This window comes from Haematobia irritans, chromosome 1 (genome assembly GCF_050003625.1).
Source record: "Haematobia irritans isolate KBUSLIRL chromosome 1, ASM5000362v1, whole genome shotgun sequence".
Classification (NCBI taxonomy): Eukaryota; Metazoa; Arthropoda; class Insecta; order Diptera; family Muscidae; genus Haematobia; species Haematobia irritans.
In genome coordinates, this window is record NC_134397.1 from 35418705 (window position 1) to 35437223 (window position 18519).

An 18519-nucleotide genomic window follows, 5' to 3' on the forward strand; every position below is an offset into this window, starting at 1 on the left:
TATTTCGTGCACTGATTGATCAAAGATGGGTTATAGGGCTATACTGAGAACCTGTATCCTTTACTGATATCGTTTATTGATGCTATATAAAAGATTACGCCGCATAAATTGTATGTCTATAAATTTACTCGATATTAAAGAAAATTTCCTTTAAAATAATAAATTTTAGGCAAAAGAAAATACAATTTTCGTTCATAACATTTCTTTCAATTATATTAGAATACACGCTTTTAAAATTTCCAACTCTCCATTAAGATTTATTTTAAAGCTGTTGTACAGGATGGCTGATATTTAATATAAGAAAATAAGATGCTCTATTTTTATGTTTTTACTTTTATTGTTCAAAAGCAAACAAAAAGTGTTTACTTCAGTAATTTCGCTCATGACGAATGTGTATGACGAATGCGCCTTCACCATGAATTGCGTACAAAATTCTACTAAAGAGTTTTAGTTCTTAACATTGTCTTCTAAATCATAAGTTAGTCCATATGGTGGCTATGTTAGATAAAAAAAGTCATATTAAATACCTATATAAGCCTGTTTAGTGCTTGATTGAGTCAATAAATAATTATGACCCGATATGAATAAATTGAAGTTTGGGGGTGGCTATATACAATTAAGCTCCAATACGGTTGTACGAGAGCATATCCTAATTTTAAATTTCAACAGGATCGGATGAAATTTGCTCCTCCAAGGAACACCGAAAGTCAAGTCTGAAAATCCGTTTATATGGGAGCAATATGGTAGTTGTAGGCCATATTCCAATATTTCGTACCAGATGCTAACCGGATCGAATGAAATTTACACCTCCACGAAGCTCCTGAAGTCAATCTCTAATTATGGATCGATATTTACTAATTTTTGCATGGCTGTTAGAGGGCATATATATATAAACATCTCCTACCTAATTTTAGTCTTCCAACAACCTCCCTAAGTCAAATCTGAGGATTGGCTATATGGACCTATAAGGATCAATTTTTCCAAGAGTTTAATATCTAATTATGGATTAATATGGGTCAATTGAAGATAGCGTGAATTGAACAGACGGACCAACGGACGGACGGACATCACTAAATCGACTGAGCATTTGCTCACGATCCAGAATGTATATGTACATTATGGGGTCTGAGAGCAATATTTCGATGTTACAAGTGGAATGATAAAATTGGTATCTCCTATGGTGAAGGCCAACAACATCAAATTCTACAATCAGTTAAAATTTTTCGCATTGGTTTCCTTTTGTATGGCATTCAAACAGCCGAAAAAGCCATCACTCGCTGCACGAAAGTGACCCATTCTCAGCGTCTTGAGATGATCGACACTTTGGTATTTTTTAGGTCCAGCCTTACTCTGTAAAATAGCCCAGGCACAAATTTCCAACGAATTGAGATCCGGATATGCTGGTGGCCATTGTGTGGTAGAAATGGAGTGAGGAACCTTCTGTTTAAGCCATTCTTGGTGGAGGGTATCCTAGCAAAAACAAGTATATACGGCCGTAAGTTCGGCCAGGCCGAATCTTATGTACCCTCCACCATGGATTGCGTAGAAACTTCTACGAAAGACTGTCATCCACAATCGAAATGCTTGGGTTGTGGTATCTTAAAACTTCTTAACATCGTTTTCTAAATTGTGAGTTAGTCCATACGTGGTATAGATTAGACAAAAAAGTTATGTATACTTAAGTCTACAAATAATTACGAATAGATATGGACTTTTTGCACGGTACGTAGAGAGCCAGAATTGAAATATTGGGGTCACTTATATGGGGGCTATATACAATTATGAACTTGATATGGACCAATTTTTTGTGTGATTGGAAATCGATTTATCTGAGGGATATATATAACTATAGACCGATATGGACCTAGTTAGGCATGGTTGTTAACGACCATATACTAGCACAATGTACCAAATTTCCAAGAGGCTCCAAAACCAAATCTCGGGATCGGTTTATATGGGGCTATATATGATTATGGACTGATATGGACCTCTTTTGGCATGGTTGTTGAATATCATATACGATCACCACGTACCAAATTTCAAGCAGATCGGATGAATTTTGCTTCTCCAAAAGGCACCGGAGGTCAAATCTGGGGATCGCTTTATATGGGAGCTATATATAATTATGGGCTGTTCCTATCAGCCCATAATCCAACAACCATCCAATTCCGGCATGGTTGTTGGATACCATATACTAACATCACGTACCAAATTTCAACTGAATCAGAAAAATTTTGGTCTTCCAAGAGGCTCCGGAGGTCAAATCTGGTGATCGGTTTATATGGGGGCTATATATAATTATGGACCGATTTCGACCAATTTTTGCATGGTTGTTAGAGACCATATACTAACACCATGTATCAAATTTCAGCCGGATCGGATGAAATTTGCTTCTCTTACAGGCCTCGCAAGCCAAATCGGGGGATCGGTTTATATGGGGGCTATATATAATTATGGACCGATGTGGACCACTTTTTGCATGGTTGTTAGAGACCACATACTAGGTTAGGTTAGGTTGTGTGGCAGCCCGATGTATCAGGCTCACTTAGACTATTCAGTCCATTGTGATACCACAGTGGTGAACTTCTCTCTTATCACTGAGTGCTGCCCGATTCCATGTTAACCTCAATGACAAGGGACCTCCTTTTTATAGCCGAGTCCGAACGGCGTTCCACATTCCAGTGAAACCACTTAGAGAAGCTTTGAAACCCTCAGAAATGTCACCAGCATAACTGAGGTGGGATAATCCACCGCTGAAAAACTTTTTGGTGTTCGGTCGTAGCAGGAATCGAACCCACGACCTTGTGTATGCAAGGCGGGCATGCTAACCATTGCACCACGGTGGCTCCCGACCATATACTAACACCATGTACCAAATTTCAGCCGGATCGCATGAAATTTGCTTCTCTTAGGGGCCTCGCAAACCAAATCGGGGGATCGGTTTATATGGGGGCTATATATAATTATGGACCGATGTAGACCAATTTTTGCATGGTTGTTAGAGACCATATACTAACACCATGTACCAAATTTCAGCCGGATCGGATGAAATTTGCTTCTCTTAGAGGCCTCGCAAGCCAAATTTGAGGTCCGTTTATATTGGGGCTATACGTAAAAGTGGACCGATATGGCCCATTTCCAATACCATCCGACCTACATCAATAACAACTACTTGTGCCAAGTTTCAAGTCGATAGCTTGTTTCGTTCGGAAGTTAGCGTGATTTCAACAGACGGACGGACGGGCATGCTCAGATCGACTCAGAATTTCACTTCTATAGTTATATATAGCCGATCACCAATCACACAAAAATTGGTCCATATCGGTTCATAATCATGGTTGCCACTCGAACCAAAAATAATCTACCAAAATTTTATTTTTATAGAAAACATTGTCAAAATTTTATTTCTATAGAAAATTTTGTCAAAATTTTATTTCTATAGAAAATGTTGACAAAATTTTATTTCTATAGAAAATTTTGACAAAATTTTATTTCTATAGAAAATTTTGTCAAATTTTTATTTCTATAGAAAATTTTTTCCAAATTTTATTTCTATAGAAAATTTTGCCAAAATTTTACTTCTATAGAAAATGTTGTCAAAATTTTATTGCTATAGAAACTTTAAACTTAATTATATACGTATTTAATCGGCGTTTTTATACCCTGCGCCACACTGTGGAACAGGGCATTATAAGTTAGTGCATATGTTTGCAACACCCAGAAGGAGACGAGATAGACACATGGTGTCTTTGACAAAAATGCTTAGGGTGGGCTCCTGAGTCGATATAGCCATGTCCGTCTGTCCGTGAACGCATTTTTGTAACCAAGGGATTAGGTAGTAGTTTAAGCCCAATCGACTTCGAATTTGGCACAAGTATGTGGTTTGGGTCAGAATAGAACCCTATTGATTTTGGAAGAAATCGGTTCAGATTTAGATATAGCTCCCATATATATCTTTCGCCCGATATGGACTTATACGGCCCTAGAAGCCTGAGTATTACCCCAATTTGGTTGAAATTTTGCACTAGGAGTTCAATTAGTAGTGTAGTCTAGTGTGCCAAATTTTATTGAAATCGGTTCAGATTTAGATATAGCTCCCATATATAGCTTTCGCCCGATTTACACTCATATGACCACAGAGGCCAATTTTTTGCTCCGATTTAGTTGAAATTTTGCACAGGGAGTAGAATTAGCATTTTAGCTATGCGTACCACATTTGGTAGAAATCGGTTCAGATTTAGATATAACTCCCATATATAGCTTTCGACCGATTTACACTTATATGACCACAGAGGCCAACTTTTTGCTCCGATTTAGTTGAAATTTTGCACAGGGAGTAGAATTAGCATTGCAGCTATGCTTGCCAAATTTGGTTGAAATCGGTTCAGATTTAGATATATCTCCCATATATAGCTTTCGCCCGATTTACACTCATATGACCACAGAGACCGTTTTTTAACTCCGATTTAGTTGAAATTTTGCACAGGGAGTAGAATTATCATTGTAGCTATGCGTGCCAAATTTGGTTGAAATCGGTTCAGATTTAATATATCTCCCATATATAGCTTTCGCCCGATTTACACTCATATAGCCACAGAGGCCAATTTTTAACTCCGATTTAGTCGAAATTTTGCACAGGGAGTAGAATTAGCATTGTGGCTATGCGTGCCAAATTTGGTTGAAATCGGTTCAGATTTAGATATAGCTCCCATATATATGTTTTTCTGATTTCGACAAAAATTGTCAAAATACCAACATTTCCCTTGTAAAATCGCCTCTGCTTAGTCGAAAAGCTGTAAAAATGACTCTAATTTTCCTAAACTTCTATTACATATATATTGAACGATAAATCATAAATAAATTTTTGCGAAGTTTCCTTAAAATTGCTTCAGATTTAAATGTTTCCCATATTTTTTTTTACTAACATTGTGTTCTACCCTAGTGCATTAGCCGACTTAAATTTTGAGACTATAGATTTTGTAGAAGTCTATCAAATTCTGTCCAGATCGCGTGATATTTAAATGTATGTATTTGGGACAAACCTTTATATATAGCCCCCAACACATTTGACGGATGTGATATGGTATCGAAAATTTAGATCTACAGAGTGGTGCAGGGTATAATATAGTCGGCCCCGCCCGACTTTAGACTTTCCTTACTTGTTTAGTTTAATATATACCACGTATGGACTATGTGGTATATATTACGGTGTTAGGAAGTTTTAAGATACCTTGCCATCGGCTTCAGTAGAAGTTCCTACGCAATCCATGGTGGAGGGTACATAAGCTTCGGCCTGACCGAACTTTCGGCCGTATATACTTGTTTTTAAGATTAAACGAATATAATAAATAATAAAAATATTAAATACCTAATTTATTTAATTTAGAAGTCACACAAAACCCCCAAATCTAAAATACTATAAATCCTTGAACCATTTTGGGGGATTTTTTATCACACACCCACCGTTAAAGAAGTATACTCCTGGGGTGTTAGACGAGAGGATTATTCAAGGACTTTTATACATTAAAATACATTCACTCACACAAGTGTATAACTAAGTAAGTATGTAATATACAATTCATGCCATGTTTTACATATTTTTTTTTATATATATTTGAATGTATTTTAGTCATCCCACAACCATGGTAATCCACATTAATACAAAAAAAAGCAAAAAAAAAACATTTTTTCTTGATTTCTTTGGCAGTCATACTCATTTCCAATTCAATCTAGCCAATTGCTAGAATGGAATGTGAATATTCCTTTCAATTCATTAGAATTTGAATGGCATTAACACTTTGTGTGGCATATATGCATAAGCATTTGCTTGGCATACTTTTTGCAAATTGCAATTATCCTAGAAGCAAATGCCTAAAAAGCATCCAATTTCATTTATGGTAAATAATTAAATGGCTTATACAAATATTCATTGGGTTTGTGACAGATATAGACATAAGTGAAATGGAAATTGTTTCGTTTCGTTTTTTTCTTGATTATACTATAAAGTAGGTTTCTTTATGTCAATTGAGAATAAGATCCGTTTTTGCATTTAGGATTTGTCTTTCGTCTTTAGTACTTACCGACAACATTCAAATGGATGTAGTGGCTCATATGCGGCGTTGTTGATACTTGACATTCGTAAATGCCTGAATCTCGATGCTGCGGATATTTGATTTGTAAAATCCAGTCTTCTGTCTGTGGCTGATGTATGGCACGAAATCTCTGATCTGAGGTGTATGTATAACGTCCCACTGTCAGTAGATGTATATCGCGATGTCTCACCCATGATACTTGCAATAGCATCTGAAATGGAATAACAAAGGAGTGCAAAAATATTATAATGAACTAGAAATATTATAATGAAATTAAATAGAAATTTAATATAATTGTAATGATTGAAATTGAATTGAATGGTATTTATTAACCCGTTGACTACTGCAGTCACTTGTATTCCTTGTGCAAAATTTAGAGCAAATCAGGAAAAAAAAACTCTGACTTCTGGAGCCATATAACACAATTGCCACTAGTGCCAACAATAATCTAAAATAAAAATTTTAAGAAATTTTTACCATAAATCTAACAAATTTAAAAAAAATATACTTTATATATTTTATTATATATTTTATATATTTTATTCTAAAGACATTTTCTCAAAATTTTATTTCTATAGAAAATTTTGTCAAAATTTTATTTCTATAGAAAATGTTACCATACATCTAACAAATTTAAAAAAATATATTTAATATTATTTTATTTCATTCGTTTTGTTATTGTTGGTTTTTGTTCTTTAATCATTGTTGTTGTTTTTTTGATTTCAGCTTAAAACCATACATTGACCAAACTACAAGTATAGCTTAACCAACAGAAGAAAATATTGTTATATATTTTACATATTTTATTTTATTTTATTCTTAAGACATTTTCTCAAAATTTTATTTCTATAGAAAATTTTATAAATTATTTCTACAGCAAATTCTGTCAAAACTTTTGTTTTTATATAAAAATTTATAAAAAATTTATAAAAAAAAAAACAACAAATATGATTAAAGTACAAACCAACAATAAAAAACCAAACAAGAATGAAGCAAGAGGAAGCACGCTCAAAATAAACCCAGCCAACTGCACTCAAATCGATGATTTGATGGTGGCAAAGGAAAAGAGAGATGTTTGTATGAATTTATTTTGGCATAAGCCGGCTATCATAAACCTTTTTTCGGAGGGTTCACGTGTGGTTCATTTTGGGTTTAGTGAACTGCCTGATTTTATTCTGATAATTGGTTGATAGTTTTGCTGCAAGTAGATGATGCTGATGAGGAATGTGGTAATTCCGAAACGTGCGTCCATCCAACCATCTTGCAGTCTATAGGGCTTTGCCCAAATAAATTTGACAAACATTCTTTTCCTCTGTTGGTTAAGCTACTCTTGTAGTTTTAAAGATGAGATCAAAACAACAAAAATAATTTATAAAAATGTTATTTCCACAGAAATCCACAATTCCACAAATTTCTATTTCTGTAGAAAATGTTGTCAAAATTTTATTTCAATGGAAAATTTTATAAAAATTCTATTGAAATGCAAAATTTTATTTCTATAGAAAATATTGCTACAAGTTTATTCCTATAGAAAATTTTTTCAACATTTTATTTCTATGGACAATTTTATTTCTATGGGATATTTAATCACAATTTTAAGTGTATATAAAATTTTGTCAAAATTTTATTTTTATTTTTTTATTTATTTACAAAATTAGACTTATAGTGAAATATAAGTATAATATAAGAATAGTAGCATTGGCTACAGAGGCCATCAGCTAAGTCAAAATTTTATTTCTACAGAAAATTTTGGCAAAATTTAACTTCTATAGAAAATTTTGTCAAAATTTTATTTCTATAGAATTTTTTGCCAAAATTTTATTTTTATAGAAAATTTTATGACAATTTTATTTTTTCATTCGTTTTGTTTTGTTATTGTTGGTTTTGTTCTTTAAGTATTGTTGTTGTTTTTATATCTCAGTTTAAAACCATACATTGACTAAACTACAAGTGTAGCTTAACCAACAGAGGAAAAGAATGTTTGTCAAATTTATTTGGGCAAAGCCCTATAGACTGCAAGATGGTTGGATGGACGCACGTTTCGGAATTACCACATTCCTCATCAGCATCCTCTAGTTGCAGCAAAACTATCAAACAATTATCAGAATAAATTCAGGCAGTTCATTAAACCCAACAATTAACCACACTTGAACCTGCCAAAAAAAGGGTTTGTATGATAGCCGGCTTATGCCGAAATAAATTCGAAACAAACATATCTCTTTTCCTATGCCACTGTCAAATCATCGATTTGAGTGTAGTCGGCTGAGTTTAAGCTACACTTGTAGTTTAGTCAATGTATGGTTTTAAGCTGAGATAAAAAAACAACAACAATTTTATTTCTATAGAAAATTTTGTCAAAATTATATTTTTATAGACAATTTTATCAAATTTATCAAAATTTTATTTGATAAATTTTATTGAATATTGTACTGCTCAGCCATCTCATTGAGAGATTTGCGGCAGTCGATGGCCGTTTTCGAGTTGAGGAACACAGAGTCCAAGGATTTTATTGCAGGTTGACTGTCTGAGCCCACATTTTTGGAACATTACTTCTCAGCCAATTCGCCACCTCTCTTATTGCTAATATTTCAGCCTGAAAAACACTACAGTGATTAGGTAATCTCTTCGCTATTCGAAGTTCCAGATCTTTAGAATATACTCCGAACCCCACTTGTCCATCCAATTTGGAGCCATCAGTGTAGAAATCTATATATTCTTTATTCCCCGGGGTCTGTGTGCACCACGCCTCACTGTTGGGGATTAGAGTCTCAAATTTTTTGTCGAAAAGTGGACTCGCCAAAGTGTAATCCACTACGATGGGCACATCTGGCATTATTTTGAGGACAGAACTGTGACCGTAACCTTTTTCCGACCACAGCGATAGTTCGCGCAACCGCACAGCCGTTGTTGCAGCTGACTGTTTGGCCAAAATGTCTAAAGGCAAGAGATGCAGCATGACATTAAGGGAATTTGTTCCTGTCTTGCTGAATACGCCTGAATACGCCTGCACAAACACGCCATACGCTGAACTTTATCTAAACAAGTCCGTTTCTGAAGTGCCGGCCACCAGACTACAACACCATATAGCATTATAGGTCTAACCACTGCCGTGTATAGTCAATGCACAATTTTTGGTTTTAGTCCCCACTTTTTTCCTATTGCCTTTTTGCACGAGTACAAAGCTACAGTTGCCTTTCTCGCCCTTTCTTCAATATTAAGCTTAAAGTTCATCTTCTTTCGCCCATTTCTCAGTCATCCGGAGGGCCCTCTGAATAATATCTCTGATTGTGGATGGGAATTTTCCCCTGACTGCCAGAGCCACATCATCTGCGTATGCCACCACTTTTATCCTTTCTTTTTCTAGAGTAACCAGAAGGCTATTTATAGCAACATTCCAAAGAAGAGGTTATAGAACTCCTCCTTGGGGAGTGCCTCTGTTCACATACCTTTGTATGTTTGCTTGTCCTAGTGTGGCGGAAATACGTCTCTTCATTAGCAGTTCGTCTAACAGCCTGAGTATACATGGATCAACATTCAGAGTTGTCAGTCCATTTAATATCTAGCTCGCATGGACATTATTGAACGCCCCTTCGATGTCTAGAAACGCCACGGTTGTGTATTCTTTGACAGATAGTGAGCTTTCAATAAAGCTGACTAGTTCATGTAGTGCGGTCTCAGTAGACCTGCCCTTCCAGTATGCATGCTGTCGTTTCGAGAACAAACTTGAATCGATGCTAACTCTAAGCTAAATATCTATTTCTATAGAAAATTTTGTCAAAATTTTATTTCCATAGAAAAATTTATTTCTATAGAAAATGTTGTCAAAATTGCATTTCTATTTTATATATTTAGTCAAAATTTTATTTCTATCGAAAACTTTGTTTTATTTCTATAGAATATTTTAAAAAAATTTATTTCTATAGAAAATTTCGACAAAATTTTATTTATAAAGAAAATAGTTTATATTTAGAAAATTTTAACAACATTTTATTTCTATGGAAAATTTAATCAAAATTTTATTTCTATAGAAAATTTTCTGAAATTTTTATTTCTATGGAATATTTTGCAAAAATTTTATTTCTATAGAAAATTTTTGCAAAATTTTATTGCTATAGAAAGTTTTGTCAAAATTTTATTTCTATAGAAAATTGTGTCAAAATTTTCATTTTTATATTTTGTCAAAGTTTTATTCCTATAGAAAAATGTATTTCTATAGAAAATTTTATCAAAATTGCATTTCTAGTTTATATATTTTGTCAAAATTGTATTTCTATAGAATTTTTTGTCAAAACTTAATTTCTATAGAAAATTGTATGACAGTTTTATTTCTATAGAAAATTTTGTCAAAACTATATTTTTATAGACAATTTTATCAAAATTTTATTTTTTATCAAAATTTTATTTTTATTGAAAACTTGATCAAAATTGTATTGTTTTAAAAAGTTTTATCAAAAATTTATTTCTATATAAAATTTTATCAACGTTTTATTTCCATAGAAAATTTTGTCAAAATTTTATTTCTATCGAAAATTTTGTCAAAATTTTATTTCTATCAGAAATTTTGTCAAAATTTTATTTCTATAGAAAAATTTATTTCTATAGAAAATTTGGTCAAAATTGCATTTCTATTTTATATATTTTGTCAAATTTTATTTCTATAGAAAACTTTGTCAAATTTTATTTCAATAGAAAATTTTGTCAATATTTGTCCATAGAACATTTTGTCAAAATTTTATTTCTATAGAAAATTTTGGCAAAATTGTATTTCTATAGAAAATTTTGTTAAAATTTTATTTCTATAGAAAAATTTATTTCTATAGAAAATTTTGTCAAAATTGCATTTCTATTTTATATATTTAGATAAATTTTTTATTTCTATCGAAAACTTTGTTTTATTTCTATAGAAAATGTTGACAAAATTTTATTTATAAAGATAATGTTGTTAATAGGTTATTTCTTTAGAAAATTTTATCAAAATTTTATTTCTATAGAAAATTTGTTAACTTTTTATTTCTATGAAAAATTTAATCAAAATTTTATTTCTATAGAAAATTTTCTGAAATTTTTATTTCTATCGAAAATGTTGGCAAAATTTTATTTCTATAGAAAATTTTGGCAAAATTTTATTTCTATAGAAAAATTTATTTCTATATAAAATTTAGTCAAATTGAATTTCTATTTTATATATTTAGTCAAAATTTTATTTCTGTCGAAAACTTTGTTTTATTTCTATAGAAAATCTTGACAAAATTTTATTTATAAGGAAAATGTTGTTAATAGTTTATTTCTATAGAAAATTTTGTCAACATTTTATTTTTTTGGAACATTTAATCAAAATTTTATTTCTATAGAAATTTTTGTCAAAATTCTATTTCTATAGAAAATTTTCTGAAATTTTTATTTCTATAGAAAATTTTCTGAAATTTTTATTTCTATAGAAAATTTTGTCAAAATTTTATTTCTTTAGAAAATTTTATCAAAATTTCATTTCTATAGAAAATTTTGTCAAAATTTTATTTCTATAGAAAAATTTATTTCTACAGAAAGTGTTGTCAAAATTACATTTCTTTTATATATTTTGTCAAAATTTTATTTCTATAGAACACTTTGTCAAAGTTTTATTTCTATAGAAAATGTTGACAAAATTTTAGTTCTTTAGAAAACTTTATCACAATTTTATTTCTATAGAAAATTTTATCAAAATTTTATTTCTATAGCAAATTTTATCAAAGTTTTATTTCTATTGAAAATTTTATTTCTATAGAAAATTTTGTCAATTTTTTTGTCTATAGCAAATTTGGACAAAATTGTATCTGTTTTGTTTTGTTTTGTTATTGTTGGTTTTGTTCTTAAAGCATTGTTGTTGTTGTTTTTTATTTCAGCTTAAAACCATACATTGACTAAACTACAAGTGTAGCTTAACCAACAGGGGAAAAGAATGTTTATCATTTCTATAGAAAATTTTTTTCAAAAGTTTATTTCTATAGAAAACTTTTTCAACATTTTAGTTCTATAGAAAATGTTGTCAAAATATTATTTCTACAGAAAATGTTGTCAAATATTATTTTTAGAGAAAATTTTCTCATAATTTTATTTCTATAAAAACTTTTGTCAAAATTTTCTGTAGATTTTTTGTCAAATTTTTATGACAATTTTATTTTGATAGAAAATTTTATCAAAATTGTATTTTTTTAGAAAATTTTATCAAAATTTTATTTCTATAGAAAATTTTGTCAAAATTTTAGTTCTAGAGAAAATGTTGTCAAAATATTATTTCTAGAGAAAATTTTGTCATACTTTTATTTGTATAACAAATCTTATTTTATTTTTTTGGCATGAAAACGAGAAGTCCTACGAGGATGTCGCTCTCTTCATCGCAATACCTAAAAAAACATATACGATTTTTCCTTCTAGATCAAATCGAAAATGGTCACATTTTAGGGTTCATTTGTGTCCGATGTTTCCTGAAGTATCAAAGACAAGCAATTGAAGAATATTTTGTCTATATGATAAAAATATAAAAATACCAAACAATGAATTTCCTTAAATCTAAATTTTCTCATTCATTCATATTATCATGCATGACTGCAAGATTTCTCGATATTTTTCAGATTTACTTTTAATTCAAATCCAATGTAAATGTCTGTGGCTGATATCTTTAGTCTATAATCCATTTATGTACTATGTGTAAAAGGACATTGTTTATCATCATTCAAGTATGACTTAATGGTCTGCTTGTTGAGCATATGACTAATGCATAGAAATACAAACACATATGCATTTATATGCACATAGACACTCATACAATCGCAGACAGATGAATGCTAAAGTGTGTTTTAGTGTTTGCGTCATTGTGAATATACGAAAACTTGGCCCTAGGCAAACTCTGGCAAAATGTCAATATTGAAAATTTATTCGAAAAAAACATACTATAACATAGAATTTTTTTACAAGATTATTTATTTAAAACGTAAATTTTTTAAATAAAAACTTAACTTTTTCCTATATCTATTTTAATAATTCAATAACTTGATTCAATTCTACTTGGGCGTACATGTTTTGTGACTTAAAAGTTGAAAAAATTTACAAACTGTTAGATATAGCTATGAATAAAAAGTTATCGATACCATTACACAAATATCATGGAGAAAGTAAATGACTGTTTTGGAAATAACCTCAATCAGAGTGGCGTAAGTTCTTCGATAATTGGTTCAAACTCAAACAAAAGTATATAGATAGGGAATATTTTTAAAAACAATAAAAAGATTTTCGATGATAAATATTTGTTTTTATTCCCTAATACCAATATATAAGAGGCAACCCTCGTACCTTAAGAAACTATGTATCAAATAAAGCTTCTTCAATTTTTTTATCCTTTTCCAATTGGAAGAGAAATAAAATCCGATTTCCTTTTAAAATGAAAGTGAATGTGATATGGTAATATCATATGTCTGTTGAAAACTTGTTATAATCTTAAAAGATAATAATTCTTAAGGATATTGCATATGTAGTACCCATATCCTGGTGTACAGGAACAACGATAGATTTATCATAACAATTTTTTTCATATAAATTGGATGAGCTTTTTTAGATTTGTCACACAATCTTTCGTATTTTCTTGCAGTCCATCATTTTCCAGCATATCTCTTTTCCTTTAAAGCTACCCTCTTACGATCTCACAATCAAACTTGTAAGCATATCCTTGCTACAGGAACCCCACACAAAAACCTCAGCATTAACATATATATTCACTTATTAGAGTATTTTTTGTGGTCTTTTTTTTCTATATAAAAATCCAATGAACTTAAATGGCCAGAACTTTTTCTCTTTTCTTTTTATTTTGGGTAGGGAAAAAGTCAATGCCATTTTACTCCATATAAAGTGGGTCAATGTTGCAAACACTTTAAGTCAAGTTAAATTATGTTTTTCCTTTTTCACTCACCACAAAAACTTTGGTTGGGTCAGTTAAAAATGTTTTTTAACTTTAATTCATTAATTTTTATGCAAAGTTTAAGGACAAGTGGGTAAGCTTAAAAAGTTCATGAAGTTAATGCTTTTAGTTGAATTGGTTTTTTTTTTTAATAAATTCTGCAAAATCAATTCTACTCTTTTTCTCTTGATTACAGTCTAGACCATTGAACTTTATGAGTTTTTTGTTTTTGTAAAAAAAAATAAATTGCATAAATACCTTAAGGGAATACGATTTGGGGGTCTCATAAAAAAATAATCAAAAAAACAAGAATTTATCCACAATTTGAAAAATATGTAATTTAATTCCATTCTACTCTCATGTCAATAGTCTTTTCAGTAAAAAAATATAAAATATTGTAATCTCTTGTTTTGAACGATATTGGCATATTCTGGGAAATACGTTAGCAATTTAGAAAATTGAAATTATGAACAAAAATGCCAAAATGATTAGCTGAGCCTAAGGTTGTATCCATGAACTTTTGTTTAATAATTAATCAAATTTTAACAAAAACAAATGCACTTTAATACAAATTGGAAAGCTTGTGGTCTTTCTTAGTATTTTGGTTATGGATAAAATTGTTCATGGCATCAGGCAAAGATATTTCTCTCTGAGGCCAGTTTAGGTTTAGCTATAAAAGTTGGCAATCCGTGGAAAAGAATTCGTGTCCACTTAGACCCTATTGCACGACTGTGATCTATAATTCGTCGGCCTCATTGTCTCCAAGCTCTCCGTAAGAACCCACTAAAACTTTCGTAATAAGGCAAACATACACATGTGTAAAGCCTGCCACAGGAAATTTATTGAGTTATTTTCAATTAAAATAATATAAACCAAACTAACTTTATTTATCTTCCATTTTTGCCCAATTATATAATTTATCTATTGTCTCATAACTTTATTATATTACCAATCATTATTTACTAAGAAACTGTCATGGTAAAATATTTTCACTAGACAATTTGGGCAGACATCCATTTTGACCTAAATTGACATTTTAGGTCTATGCATCAAGGACAATAGCTAACGAAACGCCAGCCATTAAAAGTTCTCGAAAACAATAATGAAAATAAACGCAAAAACTAAGTGATGCAGAGAGATAAATACATATTGGATGCTTCTAAGAGATGGCCAGGATAGCATATTTATAGAAATGCCATGTCTAGACATAATACTTAATAATAACCTATGCTTATGCCCTAAAATACCTAATTTTTATTTTCTACAGAAATTATTAATAAATTAATTGAGTATATTAACATAGCTCTGTCAATTAAGAAATTATTTCAAATGTAAAATTAATTCTCACAAAAAACACATTATAAAATAATAATGATAAATCAATTAATTTTTGTTTTGGTATTTAATTCGTACGCTCATTTGGTTTTCATAAGAATTTATATGCAATAGAGTTTCGCTTACATATTCTCTTATTTGCATATAAAAATTAAATAAAAAAGAAATGTAAAACTCTCATATAACATTGACAACAAATACTGGCAATGTTACTTCCAACGACTAGGAAACGGAAGTTGATTAAAAAAAACGACTATTTAAGTTTTACGATACTCACATACAAACACACATCCACATGTCTATACACTTATGTGTATGATTTAGTACCTTGAGGGTAACTATGTTCTAATAACCCACTTACTTTATTACACAGCCCTGCATATAGAATTTCATTTAAACCACTCTCACTCTCTCTCTCTCTCTCTCATGTAGAGTATAATCGACTACTCATATTCCCCTAACCACTCTCATTGTTGTGGGGAAATACTGTAATAACGGTATAATTTTATACTTGTATGCGTATTTGTGAGAATTTATGTATGACTGGTGTTTTTTGGGCTGTAACGGGGTACAAAGGCATTTGTCATTTTTACAATACACAGGTGTATGGCTCGTTTGAATTTCCAATTTGAATTTATTTTCGAAAAAATATTAAACAGTGCGCAGTAAACATATAGGGATTTGTGTAACAATATCCAAACAAATTGGAAGTTGTTCCATAAACAATTTTTTTTAATGCACTATCCACCTAATTGAAGAAGTAACCAACAATAACAACCAAAAAAAAAATATTTCTATAGAAAATTTTGTCAAAACTTTATTTCTATAGAAAATTTTGTCAAAATTTTATTTCTATAGAAAATTTTGTCAAAATTTTATTTCTATAGAAAATTTTGTCAAAATTTTATTTCTATAGATAAGTTTGACAAAATTTTATTTCTATGGATAATTTTGTCAATATTTTATTTTTATAGATAATTTTGTCAAAATTCTATTTATACAGCAAATGTTGTCAAATTTTTATTCCATAGAAAATTTTGATGAAATTTTATTTCAATAGACAATTGTCAAAATTTGATTTCAATAGAAAAGTTTGTCAACATTTCTTTTTTTATAGAAAATTTTGTCAAAATTTTATTTCCATAGAAACTTTTGTCAAAATTATATTTCAATAGAAAATTATGTCAAAATTTTATATGTATAAAAAAAATTTTGTCAAAACTTTAATTCTATGGAAAATTTTGTAGAAATTTTATTTCTATAGAAAATTTTGTCAAAATTTTGTTTTCATAAAAATTTTTATCAAAATTTTATTTTTATAGAAAATTTTATCAAAATTTTATTTCTATAGAAGTTTGTCAAAATTTTATTTCAATAGAAAATTATATCAAAATTTTATTTCAATAATAAATTTTGTCAAAATTTAATTTCTATAGAAATTTTTGTCAATATTTTATTTCATTAGAAAATTATATCAAAATTTTATTTCAATAATAAATTTTGTCAACATTTTATTTCAATAAAAAATTTTGTCAAAATTTTATTTCTATTGAAAATGTTGTCAAAATTCTATTTCTATAGAAAATGTTGTCAAAATTTTATTTCTATAGACAAGTTTGTCAAAATTTTATTTTTATAGAAAATTTTGTCAACATTTTATTTCTATAGATAATTTTGTCAAAATTTTATTTCTATAAAAAATGTTGCCAACATTTTATTTTTATAGAACATTTTGTAAAAGTTTTATTTCTAGAGAAAATTTTGTCAAAGTTTTATTTCTATAAGGAATTTTGTCAAAATTATATTTCTATAGAAAATGTTGTCAAAATTTTATTTCTATAGAAAATTATGTCATTTATTTCTATAGAAAATGTTAACAAAATTTTAGCAAATGTTGACAAAATTTTCTATAACTTTAATTCTATGGAAAATTTTGTCGAAATTTTATGTCTATAGATTTTTTTTTTTTTAAATTTTATTTCTATAGAATTTTTTTTTTTTAATTTTATTTCTATAGAAAATTTTGTCAAATTTTTATTTCTATAGAAAATTAATTTACCTCTTAGTTGGTGAGGTATATTTTGTAAAATCTACCAAAACATCAAAAATTCTGCCAATCTACCAAACATTAAAAATCTACCATTTTCAACCAACTGCGGCAACCATGGACATTGGGCCCTAGGTTACAGATGGGACTGACGTGCATACGCTACGCTTCCACCAATCACTGAATTGGGAAACTGAGGCGACTTCATTGCCTTATCATAGTTGGACCAAAACTGCCGGGAGGTCTCTTACCTCAGGTGCTGTGGCTAACGGCCGTGCTCTGAGAACAGTATTCCCCGGCATGGGACATTTTAGATAGTAGGGTAGTTTCTAAAAAAAATATCAAAGTCATCCCAAGACGGCGCGCTGTCTTAAAATGATTGCCGCGGCGCTTTACCGGAAAAAGGCCAGAATATCCCAGAACCACTTTCGTGCAGCATGTGACGGCTTTATCGGACGTTTGAAGGTCATAATTCGAGCAAAACGTAGCCAACAATTTTTTTCTTTTAATGACCAATGTAATATTTAAGTTTTTAATTCTTTGTGATGGGCTATTTTTGGTCAATTTTTTGAAGATGCAAATAAAACAAATTTCATTTCATCATTTTCTGGACGTTTCGTCGGCTTTTTTCCAACTTTTTCAAAAGGGTTTTTATTGATAAATCTTTTGAAGGAGTAATAAGTCTTTTTACTTTTGAACAATAAAAATAAAAATCATGATGAAACGTAGTTTTACGAGTATGAGCTCGAAAGTAACCAATAGCCGACTGTATGGGCGTTTCGAGATTCGCCAAGAACAATGCAAAATGGGACACAACAATTTCGTGGCAAGTTGTCTTCCAAGAAATCCAGAATACAACCACCGAAGACGGTTTTGGAGATACCTCAATCAGAGTGGCAAAAGTGCTTCGATATTTGGTTCCAATGTCTGCAAATGTATACAGATCTTAATGAGGAATATTTTGAAAAGAAAATAATAATAAATAGATTTTAGATGATTTTTAATCCCGATATACCCTCAACCCTCATATTGCCGAAATTTTTTGTTAAAAAAAATATTTAATTTTGTTCTGTTTAATTACAAATCAGCCATCCTGCATATGTTCCGTTCTTACT

At 30.1% G+C, this 18519-nt stretch overlaps 1 protein-coding gene across 1 annotated transcript in view; it reads right to left on the bottom strand.

The window, feature by feature from the left end:
- Positions 1-18519, bottom strand: part of LOC142220552 (uncharacterized) — a 150342-nt gene that overhangs the window by 22672 nt on the left and 109151 nt on the right. Inside the window, exon 4 of the mRNA XM_075289738.1 lies at positions 6081-6303. Within this exon, the coding sequence (XP_075145853.1) occupies positions 6081-6303 (223 nt within the window). The remainder of the gene's footprint in view (positions 1-6080; positions 6304-18519) is intronic.